Source organism: Macrobrachium rosenbergii, chromosome 18 (assembly GCF_040412425.1).
Source record: "Macrobrachium rosenbergii isolate ZJJX-2024 chromosome 18, ASM4041242v1, whole genome shotgun sequence".
Taxonomy (NCBI): Eukaryota; Metazoa; Arthropoda; class Malacostraca; order Decapoda; family Palaemonidae; genus Macrobrachium; species Macrobrachium rosenbergii.
Window position 1 is genome coordinate 2,023,608 of NC_089758.1, and position 18,865 is coordinate 2,042,472.

The 18,865-nt window shown below is 38.3% G+C and overlaps 1 protein-coding gene and 1 long non-coding RNA gene across 6 annotated transcripts in view; one reads left to right on the plus strand and one right to left on the minus strand.

Annotated features, from left to right (window-relative positions):
* Positions 1-18,865, plus strand: part of LOC136848024 (uncharacterized) — a 35,810-nt gene continuing 16,945 nt past the window's right edge. For 2 of the 5 annotated variants that reach the window (XR_010855907.1, XR_010855903.1), the window contains exons 1-2: positions 28-118; positions 9,187-9,254. This is a non-coding gene — a long non-coding RNA (uncharacterized lncRNA). Of the gene's footprint in view, positions 119-9,186; positions 9,255-18,865 lie in introns of all 5 variants that reach the window. The other 3 variants (XR_010855906.1, XR_010855905.1, XR_010855904.1) reach the window with 2 other exon arrangements.
* Positions 6,689-17,267, minus strand: mRpL13 (mitochondrial ribosomal protein L13). The gene is made up of 5 exons (XM_067120063.1): positions 17,142-17,267; positions 16,361-16,484; positions 13,453-13,607; positions 10,155-10,244; positions 6,689-6,912 (listed from the first exon to the last, which is right to left on the minus strand). The coding sequence occupies exons 1-5, from the start codon at positions 17,163-17,165 to the stop codon at positions 6,769-6,771; spliced, it is 537 nt and encodes a 178-aa protein (XP_066976164.1). The 5' UTR covers positions 17,166-17,267; the 3' UTR covers positions 6,689-6,768.

Here is an 18,865-nt window from a genome sequence, read left to right on the forward strand (position 1 = left end):
AGAATGCCTGCCTGGCGCCTGCCCGTATGCAAACATTCCAGTTTCCTTTCGGCCGCCATGCGTGCGCGACAGGTTTCCGGATCTCTCTGCCTGACTTCGTTAAGCTGTTATCACCCCGGTGGGTTCTTAATGTATTTTTCTGTATATATTACGTGTGTTTGTTATTTATTAATACAAACCCACGATTTGTGATAACCTTGCATAAGCCTTCCTTCGTTTCCCCTGCGCTGTCTTGGGTTTGACGGCCAAGGGCGTATTTAGAGAAGCGTAACAGCGTGGCAATGCTTCTCTGCCAGTAGCCCTTATTTAGATAATGAAGGCATTCCTCCGTACAAGCAGAAATATTAGGTTGGGACGTAATATCATCGCTCCCCTACACTGATCGGGACGTAAGAGATCGCTTCCCTTATTGGGCTCCCGCTCCGTGTACGATCGGGAGTTCGCGTCCCTTCTTGGGCTCCCGCCCTCCGTGTACAAGGGGCATGACTACTTCCTTCATACTTATCTCCGACTGCGCTCAGAGAGCTGCGGGGCAGGTGGGAAATTGCGGTCGTCGTCTGTAAGTTCCGCTTCCACGGCGCCCTTGGTGGCCTCCCCGCCGTCCTTTTCTCTCCCTGTAGGTTCTTCCTCATCCCTCCTTCGGTAGAGATCTCTCTCCATCGCTCGCTCGTCGGGCGAAGACCGCGAGGCCGGGACGGTTGGGCGACCTTTTCTAGGGTACCTCAGCCCAAACTCCAAAGTCTAATAAAAGACTTATCTTTCATTAGACTTTGTGTTCGATGGTTTGTGACGTAAGCAACGGTAGTCCGAGCGAGGACTACCTTACCAGACGAAAGAAATGTAAACAAAACGTCACTAAAATAGACCATTTGTTGTTTACCAGTCATGGTAATAATTAATTTCCTTATTTTTCTCGTCTACACTAATTTGTGTACACAAAATAACACTAACTCGAAACACAGGTTATGAGGTTAATATAAAGTACTGAAACAAAACAATTAATTTACATTTACAATAAAGTATATAACGAAGTACCAACATCTTTATCGTTATCTTACAAAAATATTTATACGTAAATAGTGTTAACGTGAAATTACATCACGGCAGTGCGAAAAATGGTTTAATTTAATATATGTGAATGAAATAACTCTATTATCATTTACATTTAGCCATTATTTCGTGGTTAGTTTCTAACTTTCCCAGTTTAGTGAGTTTTTTTGTTGGCAACAATGGTGTTATTTTCTTCCGAACAATAATTATTCAATAAAACGTTAGTTGACGCCCATATTATTAATTTTGCTATCTTTTCTGTACCACGACCTTCATCGCAAAAATAATTTTGAAATAAGGCTTCGTCATCAGCAAGAGCATTATATATTACCGTCGATGCCAAATTTCTCTGATCACTTGATGTTTTGAATTTAGGCGTTTGTGTTAATTTATTAATGATGATATAACTATACGTTACCATATTTGCTGATGTTTTGAATTTAGGCGTTTGTGTTAATTTATTAATGATGATATAACTATACGTTACCATATTTTCTGTAATATCATCTGGGCATAATAACGAACCCCTACTGATACCAACAAGGTAATTGTGGTTCTCTGATAAATTCTCATTATCTGGACATATCAAATTTTTACAAGCGGTGCATTTTTCTTTTTCTGAAAACTGCGTAACAACAATAGCCCGCCAAATAAATTATTATAGGAAAAACCTCCTTGCAAGTATCATTATTATTTTGTGTTACTTTCAAAGATATATCATATATACAAAACTCCTCCTGTCTATAACTGGTACTCTCTAAATCGTTCCACTTCAAATTATCAAAACTTCTCAGCCTTACATTTTTATTGTGGAAAGGTAATTCTTGCTTAACACAGACATCATCCTAAGCTTGCTTGTCACATTCAAACACGACGTACGGAAATATTGTACTGACCACCTGCAGGTTGACGGTATTGACCAAACCTTGCCTCTAGATTATCTGTTTGAAATTTTCCTGTCAACACGTAACTCATTTTCGATTCAGATATACAATGTTCCGTTATTTTTAATACTGCACAAGTTGTATGTTTCAGTGCTGTGAATATTTCCTTTGTTAGCGTTCCACCAAATTCTTTCACGTCGTCCCACTTTTGTAGCCATTCGTAGAAATAGTTGAGAAATTGACATTTTAACATTTTATGTCATGAGCGTTATTACTTATTGGAGTAGCATATTTATTATTTAACCTCTGACCTTTTTAGGGGGATTTAACATACATTATTATCCACCAAATGTAAAAGAAAATTGATATTCTGCAACTTCTGAATTAAAAGGCACACTGATTTTTTCCAAGAGTTAATAAATCTTGGATGAGATACTCATTGAATGTTTGTGAAGCCAAATGACCATTTTGTTTCTCAAAGGTGGAGGGGATAACGCTTTTAATGACAGTTTATAAGAATGTCTCAAAAGTAAACCATCTTCTATCTCATGAATTTTTTTTACAAAGAGCTGAATGGTGCATGAAGAATTTCAATTTCTAAAATATTACTTTCATCAAAGGAGAATCGAGGGAACTTCATTGTTTTATTTACATCTCGCTGACCAAGCCAATTAATCCTGATACATTTCAGCAAGTATATTGAATCATACACGAAAAATAGGGGCCTGATACTCTGAAATGGGCGGGGATACACTATAGGCAGTTATGGAGGACTGGCAAAATAAGACACTGCTTTCCCATTGATAGCATTGTTATGTTACAACGCAAAACACGGTGAAACCTATTTATTCTAAGCCTATAATTATCTTCTTCAGTGTGCAGTGCAGAACATCAGCTTTCATGCATTTAGTGGGAATGGTATGCGCTACTTTGAATTTGGACTTTACATTGTTCAACATAAAAACGAAAGCACTTGTTGCAGCTTCACTACTGTCAAAGGCTGAACCGACAATATTTCCCCCTTTATAGTCAAAATATGGTTTCAAGTTAATCTCATCCACCATTAATATCACTGTTTTGTCGTTGGATAGTAACGATCTGCATTTATTCTTGATGTACATCAGAAAATTTGAGTCATTTTGTAATGCTGATGGGCTGAACTGTTTGGAAAAACACTCTCTCCTGATGGTAGAGTAACTAGGCAATATTAGGAATCGCTTATCTCTCAAGAGTCTGTAACTTTGAGGGGAACAATAATATAAGAAGACAATATTACCAGCTCTGATAAATAATCAAATTTATTCAGAGTCATTAACTGCAGTTGTTCAAATACGAATTTCAACACAGGCAAGTGTTTGAATGACTGATCATCTAAAATTATTGCCAAAAATGAAATAAATAATTTTATAACAGCAATACTATTGCAGGTTTTAGAAATACATTCAGCAATGTCGGCTTTCTGCAAGTTCTCCAATACCTGCTCAGTGATATTCGTATCATGAGCCTCTGTAGGAATGTTGAAATCTCCTAAGCAACGTAGCCTACTTGAACGTCATGAACAAATGTACTGCGCCGTTAGTCTTAATCATTAATGGCACTATTATTCTAGGACAAGGGGATTGTACATCACGACAAATTAAGAGAGATTCATCTTGTACTACTGTCCAACATTGTCTGTCAAGAAACTGAAGCTTTTCCAATAGTTCTGTGACAGAATTAAATTAGTACAACATTGTCTGTCAAGAAACTGAAGCTTTTCCAATAGTTCTGTGACAGAATTAAATTCTCGCGCTTCTCTATATGAAATATCTTCTTCGAAGCTTGCTACTAATGCAGCCTGCATTGCTGACTCTTCTCTCCGGCCTTTCTTCATCAAATCTTCGATATGATGAAGTAGATAAGTACGAAGGACAATTAGGAAACTGGGATGGAATGTCCCCATCACGAAGCTGCACCACTGTCAGCTTTGCCTGAAGAGTCGTCCCTGTTTTTTCATCAAAATACGGAGTTTCCCACCAAATGTCCTCGGGTACAAAATGCAGGCAGCAAACCTGATAAAAGATTTGCAAAATTTCAACTAGTGCCCAGTGGCAAGTGTTATAATAACACAATTATATTCATACAGCGGTTATAGTGATGAAAATTAAAGGAGCAGATTATGAAGTTCTCTCCCTTGAAATCCAGTGAACTTCCCCAACATTTTAACCACTAAAGATATGTCGCACATAAAACTACATGATATATGATACTCACTCTGCTGTATTTTGTTGGCGGGTATTATTATTATTATTATTATTATTATTATTATTATTATTATTATTATTATTATTATTATTATTATTGTTTAATCTTATTTGAAAATTAGTATGTACTTATTATTAGGTAAATCATTTATATATCAACAAAAATAAACATACATGTAACCATAACAATTCTCTCATGTCAGTAAGAGACGAGAGAATTTTTATGGTTACAAGTACAGTATGTTTATTTGTTTTGTATAAAAAATTGACTTATCTAATAATAAGTATTAATTTTCAGATATTAATTAGATTAAGTAATAATAATAATAATATAACTAATTACAGAATTTATATATTTCTATAGTAAGTTATGTGATATTTTAAACATCATTTCCCGATCTTTAGTGAAACTGCATATCAAAGTTCTGGAGTTCAAAGCAACCTTCCTGGCACTTCAGGAGTTTCAAGGAAGGGTGACAGGGCACTCAGTAGTTCTAATATCGGACAACACTACAGTGGTAGCCTACATAAACAAATGGGCAGCTAGTGTCGCACCAACTTCACTCACTGACGGTACTCCTGCACCTGTGGATGACAGATCACAGTAGACTTCTCAGCCAGGTATATCCAAGGCAAGAGGAATGTATGGCTGACAAGCTAAGTCGTCAGGGTCAGGTCTTTAGGGAAGATCGGTCTCTGCATCAGGACATAGCAGACAGGCTCTTCCAACTATGTATGGGGAAGGCCCATGATAGACCCACTCACTACAAGGTTCAACAGGAAACTAGAGGTGTATGTTCAGTGGTTCCAAACTCCTTCACTGTGGCGGAGGATGCCATTCAACATCTTTGGGACAATCTGGAAGTTTACGCCTTTCCCCACTTTTGCCAGATCTGTCAAGTCTTGAACAGGTTAATGATTTCCAAGAATCTCAGGATGACCTTCGTGGCTCCCATGTGGCCCCATGCAGAGCGGTTCCCAGATTTGCTGACCTTTCTGTCAGCAGTCCAGAGAGAAATTCCCCCATGGCACAGTCTTCTCTGGCAGCTTCACATTGAGAGATTTTACCAGTTGGTAGGATCCCTATCTCTTCATGGTTGGAGACTATCCAGCATCTTCTGTGAGCAAGAGGGATTTCTCGCAGAGTAGCAACAGAGATACCTGGCTATCTCAGATCTTCCTCAGCCGTGTACTGGGGAAAATGGGCGGTCTACTGTGATTTGTGTTGCTGACGGGGTTTCTCTCTGGTTGGAACTTCTATTCAGCAGGTAGCTGACTTCCTTATTTTTCTCTGTAGGGAGAAACGCCTTTCTGTGTCTGCCATCAAAGACTACAGAGCTGCTTCGGGTATCGTCCTGTGTTTGAAAGATGTAGACCTGTCTTCATGGGAAATCTCAATGCTGCTCAAAAGTTTTGAACAGTCTTGTTCTCCTGGAGAACTTAAACCACCTAACTGGGACGTGACTGATACTAAGCAGTCTCACTCGTGATCCATATAAACCTTTACAATGATCATCAGACAGGAACTTGACCCTCAAGACAGTCCTCTTACTGGCCTTGGCTTCATCAAAGAGAGTGGGTGAACTTTATGGTCTCTCTTTTAGTGTTAAAACACATGAGGGGTTTGGGGGTCAGTAGCCTTCAGATGTCCTGGAATTCGTAGCTAAGACTCAAAATCCCTCACCTCTTGAGTCTATCCTTACGTTAAGACCCAGGTTTGTTCTGCATATGAACAAATGGACAAATTTTTTATTAATTTGTATTTTCATCGCTAACAAACCTTGAACAAATGGACAAATTTTTTATTAATTTGTATTTTTCATAGCTAACAAACCTGCAGTCTTACTGCAGACTGCCCACCTCTGCCACCCCTCAATCTGGTTACCTGGGCTGGAAGAAACAAAGCGTCATGGCATCATGAGGTGAGAGGAGTTCGACGTTGCCTCTGCTCTCATCCCATTGCCACCAATTCCTTGTTCTAAAATTTTATATGATTTTTACCGGTTTCCAGCTAGCGCTAGAAGAATTTATCTTTATGTCAAGACTGCAGGTTTGTTAGTTATGAAAAACACAAATTAATTCAAAATTTGTCTTTATTTTTATACTTTTATGTTGCATGAAATTATTTCTGGCAAAATGTATAGTAAACAAGAACAGAGTTGAGAAAGTAGCTAGAACACAATACTGTAATTTTATCGTGAAATTTAGCACACGCCAAAATGAAAATAAGCATGGAAGTTTTAAACTTCACAAAAATCAAGAAATAAGAACAAAAACACCTCGGGAAAATGTGACAAATTGATTAGAAGAATCTATAAAAAAATGTACATGAGCACCTCAGTATGTGAGATAAGGATGTCAAGCAACTTGAGGGGACTCTCTTGCCATCAAGGTTGCTTGTTGTAGAGATATCTATTGGTCTGCAAAATGACAGTACTCTATTGAAGAGATTTTCAAAACTGTTCAACAACATACCAGTGTTAAACCCTTAAAGGCACTTAAAATAAGGAATAATCAAAAGTAAATTTATTATTATTGCATACTGATACAATATTTACAATGCTGCATTGTGACAGAAAAGGTGGTGAAAATTACTGAATTACATAATCTTCAGGCCAATCAAAAACGCGTGGAAAACTCTTTACTTCTTCCTCAGGGATATGATCTAGACGTGTTGGTACTTGACGTAACTGACGAATCTGGCCAGATATATTTTCCAGTATGCTGTCAGGAATCTGGAACAAATACAAGTGTAATTAAATTAACCTAGTTAACTTTTATATTCATGTTACTAAATTTGAATATATCCATTGCCTCAATTTCTATTTTAAGAAGCATTATGAACAACCAGTGGCATCATTTCAGAAGCCACAGAGAAAAGAAGCAACTGCCAAGTCATACACATAATACTGTATTGTGAGTTTAGACATTTCCACAAAAGTTAATAAATTTTGACATTTTCATGCTTTCCTACAAACAATCTCTTCTATGGACTTTTACCTGCTCATGGCAGACAATTTACATTTAAAATCTGCCTCAAGCTACCACTAATTGTTACTGAGTGTGGGTGTGATACCATTCTTAGCCATGTAGTGAATTTAAGATGAAAGTTTGGTAAAATTAATTTTTTTCATACACAACCATCAATTGTACTGGGTCCAGGCATGCAAATTTTGAACTCATGGACAAAAGAAGCAGACTAGCTAAGAGCAACTGGACATGCACGTGCCTCTAAATCACCTCATAAACAGGATGGGCGGTGACCTGGGACAGACTGAGACAAGAACTGAAGTGTCTCATTTTCATGGGTTGTTGTAATTGTCTAAATAGCCTAGCAAGTAATGCAGACAGTTTGTACTTTTTCCATGGCATTTGGTTACAGATGTGGTCAGAAACCAAGTGTCCAAGTACCCCAAAAGTACAAGAGCATATGTACTTTGGCATGTAAAAGAAGAAGCATTTAATCTTTGAAAGTTACATCTTCTCAGACAATGGCAGATGAAAAAGAGATAAGATAACTAACAGCGCCAACGACCATCCCTTGTGCATAATATCCCAAGGGTACAAAGGTGGCAAAAGTTGAGTGCCATCATGTTCTTGCATAATCATGGTGGCCTAAATCATTGTGTTTTTGAAAGTTATTGAAATTAAGAGGGCTCACTTAAACCTGACCAGCCTTGCCTCTGAAACTGACATTATACCTCTTTCCTCCATTGTCCCAGATTTCAAAGGCTGTAACAATCTACTTACTTCCAAGGGAACCGAATTGGCCAAACAATCATTTTGCTTCAACAACTGCCAAGAGAATAGATTCCATTACCACCCACTGTTCTATCCTAGACTAAAGAGGGAAAGTTGACTACACATCCTCCTTTCTGAGCCATGACATTCACATGTTGATTCTTAAAATCTATTCTACCGTAAAGATTATCTACCTAACATTGCTAGATGCCTAGTGCAAAAAACTACGGGCTTCATCTTTCCAAAATACCAGTCTTTATGGAAAATGCAGTTAGATTACTTCCAAGCTGAGAGTTCAGTTCAAATCTGTTGAAACAGTTTTACATTTTATTATTTATCATTTGAGGACAAATGCCTTGCTATTACAACAATCATGGCATGCAAAGCAACATTGTTGGAACCCTTGCCTTATGGTTTTGGAATTGAGTTTAATATGGATATTGTTAATTCCATTTTCCAGTCCTTTAGAGGAGGAGTTCTGTTTACTTCAACATGTCCATTACACCAAAACAAACAATCATATACACAAAAAAATCAAGCAGAGAGTTTCAATGGAAACTCAAATCAGGAACCGGGCAGCAGGATGTCTGTACTTGACAGCAGCTACAGAAAAAGTGCTGGATAATGGCAGGTGATTTGGGAATTCTGGCCACTCGCCCACGTACCACCAGTTAAACTACTGTGTAACTCCAGCTTGTGCTGAGTACTCCTCCTGAATAAAAGGTGATGGTTTGTAATTCCCATAAGAACAAACACTTTCTCACTACATAGGCTACCAGTGCAATAAGTGCACCTCACCAATGACTGTGAGAGGCAATGATCCCTTAGTTTGCAATGATGACCACCTGGTTTGTATAACATCATCATGTAAGCACCTTGCCGCAGGAAGCTAATTGTTACCAGGAGCACAGAGTTGATAGTCAACCTTATGCAATGATAACTGTAAAATATATGAATGTGTGATGACTAAACAACCTTGGGTGTGATTTAGTGACTTTAGTCTGCTTTTGGAAATGATGGCTAATTGGAGAATTGTCACTGTAATGTTTATGCACCCAAATTTTCAACTTGCTTTTTCCATTCATGGAGTTTGCAACTCCCAATTTTATTCTCATTAGTTCACAAAAACATATAATGAAAGGTTGTACATACTTCCTATTACAAAAATGTTAGCCAGCTAGAAGTAAGATAGTAGCTTCTATGATACAGGATGTGGATATTTACTGTCAGCTCTCAAAAACATACTATAATTGATGGTTCTTCCACAGGGCTGGTTGATGCATCATCCAAGTTCTCCTAGGGATCACATTCTACTCCACCTATCATGCATGCTATGGTGAGATATTTGTGGTCTGGTTCATTATTAAATGTGTAGCATATAGTTGCCCAGCTTGAATGCATAGTAGACAAGTTATTACGCTGCCACAGAGTCACAATGATGCTCCTTCCTGAGTACTGGACCGATGTCTTTAGGTGATATACAGTAATACAAAAGTCTGTATTACTTTAGCATGTTCAGTAGAAAGAACCACATCCAACAATGATGGTTTAGCATGGAACAACTGGGGTTTAATGAAGGAGAAAATTTATTACACAATTTTGTGCCATAAATCTGCTTCACTAATTGGGGCAGGCCTTACCACATCTCTCATAACCAAACCACTGACATTTTAAGTGTAAACTCCTTATCCATGCACCATGATAGGCTACTGGGCTTCCTGCGCAGAGTACACTTACCTCAATGAAGGCTATCATTCCTTGCCTTCTGTTCCTCCCAGCTGGCTGGAATCCAAAGTGTAGGCAAACGAACTGCCGAACATTTTCACTGGATATCAAGCTCTTGACGAGTGTAGTTCTTGAAATGAAAAGGCAGAAGCTGGCAACATGACTTGAACATCAGGACCAGTATTTTAGCTTTTTCTGTCAGGTACACTTATAACTGTCTGCACAAATCACTCACATGATATTGGAGTAAGCATTTATTAATGCTGCACAGTATGTTAATACTGCAGAGCAGAGCAAAACATGTGAAGGCAGTGGATGCTGAGATATGCACTAGTTCATGTCACTTTCAACTTGTGGACACATGAGATCAGTACACTGTACAAACTCATAAAGATTTGTATCTAGGTAGGAACAAACACATTAATAAAGCAAATTTTGAACTATAGTAAAGGATTTATTACTTGAACGTATACTTTGCACTCGACCCAATATCTAATTTTAATTACATTACCTTATCATCAGGAAATATATGAAGTCTGGCCATAGCTCCTCGCCTCAAGAGATTTTTGTCTAGTTTGTTGTAAACAGTTTTACGCAGAAGCTGAAATGGCAGATAAATCTCTGTTAAAATGGAGTAACATACCAAATAAGGCATAATATGCAGTGTGTAGCACCTAATTTTCTTAACTGTACTGAAACTGACTGGACAAGCTCACGTTAACCAAAATGATTCCCAACTCTCTACAATAGTGGGTCTTAACCTTTTTTATTACCATGCCCCCTCCAAGAGTTGGTCCTTCCCTCCACGCCCCCCCTTGCATCTATGAGTAAAATTCCCTCACAGATTTCAAGAAAAATAAAAAAAAAGAGAAAGAAGAGGGGTGTTTTTATTCTTTTGGGAATGAATTAGTGAGATACTTGACACTGCCTGCTTCTCAGCAACTCTTGTTAAAAGAATAACAAATACAATTAAAGTTTCTTATTTTTCCATAGGGCGACAACCGAAAATCTGCGATAATAGCGCCGATCCTCTGTTATCGGCGCCAGTATACGGTTATCAGCATCGATGACCAGGGATCAGCGCCACCGATAACCGAAGATCAGCGCCGATAACCAGAGATTGGCGCCGATAACTGGGAACTGGTGTTAAAAATCCAGTTATCGTCGTCGCTAGACAAGCGCCATAAAACCAGATCGCCGATACCTGAGGCAGCCGATAACCGGGGACTGCCTGTACTAATTTTCAAATAATAATAATATAATAATAATAATATAATAATGATAATATAATAATAATAATAATATACTGTACTGTAATTACAATATTTATGCACTTCTATAGTAAGTTATGAAAGAAAAGTTTTAATCAAACAAATTTCAACCACATCTTTCCTGAGATTTTGAGCTTGGGGCGAGGGTGAACTGTCAAATATGTCAAATTGCTCTAGATGTTGCCACAACATCATCAAATCAATTTCTTTTTTTTTCCCTTCCTTTCTCTCTCTCTCTCTCGCCAAAGGGTAGAATGTGAGAAATAAATAGATAAATAGATACTTGGTTCAGCCTCTTCCGCTCTCAGGAAAAGATAACATGCAAATTCAGTAAAGAGAAATGTATTAACATTCTCAAGAGATTAAAGAGGCTGGCTGAATTTGTCGTAGTCATAACACTCTCTTTCTGATTTGGCTGGAAGGCTTAGAAGTATGTATGTATATATTTTTAAGGGTATTAATGTTTAAGATAATTTTGAAATTATATTAATATAATTTCAAAGATAATACAGTAATAAGATAATAATTTAAGGTATATTTGATGTAGGATGATACTTTAAGTATACATTTGGTATTTGAACTTTTAAGATAGGCAGCTATAAGCATTTTTAGAGGGGTTCAAGTTTCTAAGTTTTAACCACTGTATGGGGGGGAGGTCTGGAACACATCCCCCACAAATATGGGGGTTTACTGTACAGCTATATAAAATAAATTATCAAAACCATATCATCTATAAGTCTTTCAAGTACTCTAAGAGAAGGAATTTGTGAGTTATCAAATGTCTCATTGTTTTGATTAAAGTTTTGACTTGGTAGAGCCTTCTCAAGTGGAATCTTATAAAAAATATATTTATTCACTTAAAGTTAAAATAAAAAACATCTCTGATTTCACACATTTCCATCACTAACAATTATTTTCATAGAAACAAAAGAGATATGGCAAATTTTTGCTGTCAAGAAGTTGTAAACACATGGTGCTGCCCTCGTGGCCGTGCAATGAATTAATGGCAGGCGATTCAAAATCAAACCGAACCACAGGAGTTCCCGGACCACAGAATGCCAGTTTTAAGAGGTTCAACAGTACCACTAACAAATCTTACTTTAATATATCGCTTAGATAAGAATGAATTTATGAATAATAACATTCTCCTCTTATAAAGAACGAATTTATGAACGATAACATTTCTCCTCTGAGACCTATTTTGTGGAGTTGCCTGAAAATGCCAAAACACCAAGCAGTATCATATACCTTCTCAAGGTCAAAGGAGACTCCAATAGTTTGACACTGCTTGGCACAACCCTGCTGGATTCAACTGGTAACTTCATCATGGGATCAAGGGTACTCATAATTTTATGGAGACTAAACTGATTAGGAGAAGAAAGGTTATTGCTTCCCAAGAGTCATACCAATGATTTATGAATCCTTGTTTTCATTAGTTTATAGCTAGTTTTCTGAAAGGCATCCTTATCTGGTTTCTTGATAGGAATAACTAATACTGCCTTCCAACTCTGCAGAAGAATCCTATTTTCCCATATTTAATTCATTACTTCCAGTAAGAATTCTTTAGCTGTTTCAGAAAGGTTTTTTAACGTGGGCTGGGACCCAGCAGAAACGTGGCATTGAACATAGTCTTTCTGGAATTTCAGGCTTCCACTCCTCAATTATCCAAAAATACAGTGGAGATCATGTCAACAATCCTACCATGGTGGTTTATCTGCAAAACGAGGGAGGGTCTAGTCTCTGTTTATGATTCTTAGGCATTAAGATCTTTCAATGGAAAGAAAAACAAATGTGATGTTAGCACCCACAGAGATTCAATACAGAAGCAAACACCTGCAGCATTAGAAACAGAATCCTTGCTACCATGTGGTCACTAAATCGAAAGATTTTCAAGAAAATGTGGAGGTTGAAAGGCACTCCTCTGGTGGACCTGTTCATGACCAACTTGAACCACACTCATTCACCAAAACCCAGCAGACTGAGGAACCAAAGCCTCCATGATCATCTGAGAAAATCTAAAAGTATCCTCCTTTCTTCCTCATTTGGAAAGTCACCGACAAGCTGCTCTAGTCTCTTAACATGTCACCGAGCTTAATAGCACCTCTCAGACCATAGAAATAATACTGCAGCTGGTAATTCTAAAGGACTTGTTCAGGCATCTTCCAAACTGGAAGGCCTTACGCCACCACACTCATTTTCATTGGTTTCATAACCTGAGCCTCCTCAATGTGCATGCTTAAAGGCTATTAAGTGATGCCTCATTAGGAGTGGCTTTCTAAGTAGGTCACCACTCACCCTGGAAAGGAATTGACTTACAGACTATGCCATTCACAGTGGCATGCTTTTCATACTTAGTACAGTAGGAGGGGTTTCAAACCGAAGTATTAAGACTATCTAAAGAAATGGTCTGCCTACAGTACAAATATGCAGTATTTTGCAAAGGTTAGATAGGAGCAAAATTTTAACCATTAATTTATAAGCATTTACAAAAGTCATGATAGATTACATTACCTATACCAAGAGTAAAACTATACATACCAGGGTGGGATCTTTCTGATGTAGCTGCCAGGCTAAAGTCCACGATGCACCGCCTGGGTAGCCAGTGTGGTGGAAATACACACGTTTCTCCCACTCTACACCAGGTAGAGCAATGTCTCTTGAATTCATAATTACTACATGATCACCACAATTACCTGAAAATAAAAAACACTAATAATTTTGGCATTAAAACTCACCACTGTGTGTCAGCTCCTTTTCCAGACATACTCATAAAAAGAGTGTTATCTGGATTTATCATAAGTGCAATCATGACTTTTTCTTACCTAACTTTATATCTTCATGGAATTTTTGTGACAGAATTATGATGCAGTACTATATTTGATTTTGAACTGTAGTTTAGTAACTTGAGCCCTCATAAAGTGAATAGTTAAGCATTTGTAATAACACTTCAATTGAATTAACTGACTTATTGGACTCATCACAGTCAGGTAAAAGTGGAAATAATATTTTGTGCTAAAACAGAAAAATACAGTAGGTATACTACATTCATCAGATGCTGAAATGAATGTGAGTCATGTTTCATGCCTGACTGAATAATCTAGTGATTCCAGTAAGTAGGGTACATTTATCAGATGCTAAAATAAACCCATTACTCTCTCGGAGGAAGTTAGAGAGGATTTAGACTGGTGGATAGATGACAGGAACCTCTTAATAGGTGTATCCCTGCACACACCCCCTCCCGACATGCTTCTGTTCTCAGGTGCACCGATCGAGGGATGGGGCGTACACCTGGAGGAGTTGGGGACTTCGGGAGTGTGGAACTGAGATGACAAGTACCTCCACATCAGTATCCTGGAACTCAAGGCGGCCTTTCTGGCCCTGGCCCTCCAAGAGTTTCAGGGTTGAGTGATGGGACACTGTGGTGTTGATGAGCGAAAACATCACAATAGTTGCATATGTCAACAAGCAGGGGGATCCTGTGTCCTTTCTGCTTCACCAGTTGACAATGTGGGTGCAGGAGTGGGCGGTAGCTCACCTGGTAGAGCTGTCAGCCAGATGCATCCCAGGCAAGAGGGATGTAGTGGCAGACAAGCTCAGCCACCAGAATCAAGTGGTCCCCTCACTCGGACATCACGGAGAGGTTGTTCGAACTGTGGGGGCACCCAGCCATCGATCTTTTCGCCATCTGGCACAACAGAAAACTTCAGGTCTTCTGTTCCGTTGTGCCAGAACCATGAGCCGCTGCAGAGAACACATTCCAACACCCGTGGGACAACCTCGACGTCTGTTAGGTATGTATTGGTACTAATAACCAATTATCAGCGCCGATAAACGGAAATCAGCAATTATTGGCGCCAAAAATTGCCGATTTTTGTCGCTAGACAAGAGCCGTAAAACCGGATCACCATTAACCGAACCCGCCATTAACCAAGGACTGCCTGTACTGGCTCGTCCAAGAAAGAAGTGTCCAAGAACAAGATTTCTTTCTGGCTTCCTGAGACAATCAGGAGGGCTCACTCTGCTGCTGGCGAAGACAACACCAGTACCTTCTGCCCGAGAGCTCATGAAGTTGGGCATTGGTCCAACCCTTGCATTCCAGAAGAATCTGTCGGTTCCTCAGGTGCTAAAAGCAGGGGTGTGGTCTCGTCAGACCACCTTCACCACCTCCTACCTTGCAAAGCATTGCAGTCACAAATGGAGTATGGCAGTGACCTTTGCCTAGGAGCGTCGGTGGGATGGGTAGCCACGCCCTCCACAAACACATCACTCGAACACTTTGCACTGAATTTGTCCACGAGGATATGCATTGAATCACCCAACTGTGCCACTGTGTTAGCAAGAAAATCAAACTTCTTATCAAGTTTTGATTCAAGACTGGCATAGCGATCCGCGTCGGGAGCAAGGGAACCAGGAGCAGAGATTGTTGGTGCAGGAGGGAGGCTGGAAGTACAGTAGGAGGAATCACTTTAACAGGAGAAGGGAGAGAAGGAATATTAACCTCACTAGATTCCTGAGTCATGTCTCGAGTTGCTAATTTAACCTCAGCTATAGCAGCTGCTTTTCTCTTACGATCCCTTTCTAACTTGGATAGGTGAGAAGCTTAAGTCTTCCATTTTCTTTCGTCCCATTCACAGCATTCCTCAAAAGTCAAGTCAACTGAACAAATTTGTCCTCTGCATGTCGTACATAAAGTGTGTGAATTGTAACATTCCTTGGTCATGCAAGTATTGCAGCCTCTGCTGCAATACCTAATATTCAATGCGCTTGTGTCTGACATCGCTGCTAGCTAACAGAGTCAAAAAAATAAGTAAATCTCCTAAGAGAACAATAGCCAAAATCAGGGAAAAAACAATAAATGTCAGTTAAACAGTACAAATCCGAAGGCTACCGAGCCAAAAATACATCACCAAAAGGTAAGAATCTCAAACCGAAAACCAAAATCAAGCTGCTTTCTTAACACAGTGTTGCTGTTAAGCCAGAAGAAACAAAAGTAAAACTCTTGGCTTAGTTGTTTCTCTCTCTCACCCCAAAAGTGGGCGGGGTTAGTCACCGACATAAACAGAAGACTAACACTACCGCAAATTTCAAAATTGAAGCTGCCGTCGAGTTAGAAACTCTTGGCTAAGTAATTACTGGGTAAGTTGCTTACATAAAATTTGATATTTCTTGTATTGATGCATTATTACTTGAAAGTTTCACTGAAAATACAGTAGCAAATTTATACAGCTTGGATTTTAACAATAATTTTTTTTTATCTCACTATCTTCTCTTTTACTTAAACTTTGATTCTTACTTATTATATAAAAAGAAACTATTATTTGGGTATGTACATTATCCTATTTCTTAAGACTTCTACATTACAGTGCAAACTGATTTTGCAAAATTTGATTGCATGGAAGTCTGAAACACAAAAGTCTGTAATCTTCACAGATCACTCACTACTTACTTAATGGATGATATATTGGTTTGTGAGATCCTGACAAATATATCTTAACCTTGTCAGCACTGTCCAGTGGATTTTGCCATTTTGCATCATACAAATACCACATTCTCCCAAATGTTGCCCATTGCTGAAAAGGAAAAATAAGAAATATGGTATTTTCATGATAAAATTAAGTTTCATATATACTTAACAAGTAATTACATAGCTATAATTTCTATGCAATCTGCAGTTAAAAATTTGAAGTTCATAGTAGCGATTCACTTGTTATAAGTGTAGGTAACGACCCCGCCCTCTCGGGGAACGATAGGTGCAACAAAACGGAGAAAATCAATTCTTTTGTCCTTAATGCCCATCAGAGAGGAGGAGGGAGGACTCTGATCTGTAACTTCTTGGGTTCCTCATCAGCTAGCAATCTGACGGGTGGGTAATCAGTCCTCAGCTAGCAATCTGTTGGCCCAATGCTTCCCGATAATCAATAACTCTGCCAGCCCTGGGAGAGCTGTTAATCAGCTCCTCAGTGGTCTGGTTAGACTAAGGTATACATAACATTACACTGTGTATGTGATATATATATATTATATATATATTACTCTATGTAATTTATATTAATTAATAAATAAAAAAAATAGGAAAACACGAAAAATAGTCTCGAGATTTACCCAGCCTCAGCCTGGCTACGGTAGCTTAGCCTACTCTTAGCTTTCCATGGGTAAGATAAGCTGTTATATTATCCTAGCCCTGTCACAATACAATGAAAATAAGTATATGCATTTAACAGCATTACCTGTGCCCGTCTTGCAACCGACATTATTTAGTGGAAACACCTTTTGCACTCTGGCCAGTTGTGGTCGTAGTAGTAGTAGTAGTAGTGAGGGGAATGTACCTTTGAAACGGCTCCCTTGCTTGTTTTATTCCTCCTTTAAGATTTTGTTTCTGCAAAATCACAATTTTTAAAAGTGTATTTTTCCTAACTATACAAACCTGAGGTCCTTTACATTAGGAATTACTTACGGGGATGCTGGACATGTCGTGAAAAAATGGGATCCGTTTTTTCTTGACAATCCTTCACAACGTTTAGGACAAGCGAGGCGGCAGAGTTTGTGGTTCACTTTTTTTTGTAAATATGTTCGAGTGTTATTTGTGTCAGGCGAATTTTTTTTTTTTTTTTTTTTACATTTAATAATTTTTTATTCAGGTCTTTTATTTAGTGCTTATCCTCATCACTTTCATCACTGCTGCTGAGTGGCTCAGTTCAATTGAAAATGACGCAAACATCTGTTCAAAGGCAATGTCTTTTTTAATGTTCTTTGCACATTATCAATAGCTTTTAGTGTCAGTTCTTCAACCTTTTTCATGAATTGTTTGTCATTTGAATTTTTTTATTTCTTGTTTGATTTGAGCCTGTATTAGTTCAACTGAGTTAAACTGGCAATAGTATGGTGGTAGTCGGTGTATTTCATGACCTGCAACAGCAGGAAGTTCTTCGATTTCACAGCGCAGCTTGGTTTTCTTTGAAGCTGTACAAGTTGATATAGTTGTACTTAAAGACGTTAAGGACAATGTTCCTAGCTTGGCTGAAGAGTCTGGCTGTTCCCGCTGTTTGAGTACTTTTTCCTCTCACTGGAAGATCTATATTTCGTTGAGTACTTATTCCTTTTTACTGGAAAATCTCTACTTCGTTGAGTACTTATTCCTTTTCACTGGAAAATGTCTGTTTCGTTGAGTACTTATTCCTTTTCACTGGAAAATCTCTATTTCGTTGAGTACTTGTTCCTTTTCACTGGAAAATCTCTATTTAGTTGAGTACTTTTGCCTTTTACTGGAAAATCTCTCATTTCGTTGAGTACTTTTTTCTTTCACTGGAAAATCTCTATTTCGTTGAGTACTTGTTCCTTTTCACTGGAAAATCTCCATTTCGTTGAGTACTTATTTCTTATTGCTGGAAAACCTCTGTTTCCTTCTTACTGGAAAATCTCTCTTTAGTTGAGTACTTATTCCTTTTCACAGGAAAATCTCAATTTCGTTGATTTCTTATTCCTTTTCAATGTAAAATCTCTATTTCATGAAGTACTGATTGCTTTTCAATGAAAAATCTGTATTTCGTTGAATACTTATTTCTTTTCGCTGGAAAATCTGTTTCCTTCTCATTGGAAAATCTCGGTTTCGTTGAGTACTTACTCCGTTTCATTGGCAAATCTCTATTTCGTTGAGCACTTATTCTTTTTTACTGGAAAATCTCTCTTTCTTTTGCTATTCTTGGTGCCCATGTCCTACTCGATTGTAATGCCAGTTGATTAACCAGTAAATCAATGAATTTCAATGCTACTAATCTAGAGATTTGAGGCATTATGGAGGGTGATGCGTCACAAGAAAGTCTGCTTCATAGGATTCCACTGTAGAAATACTCACAACTAAAAATTTGTATGTTGTCAGAAATCTTCTATATGCCAGACAGCTTGTCGACCAGCTGCTTTCACAAGATATATAAAGGTGCTACCACATTGCAAT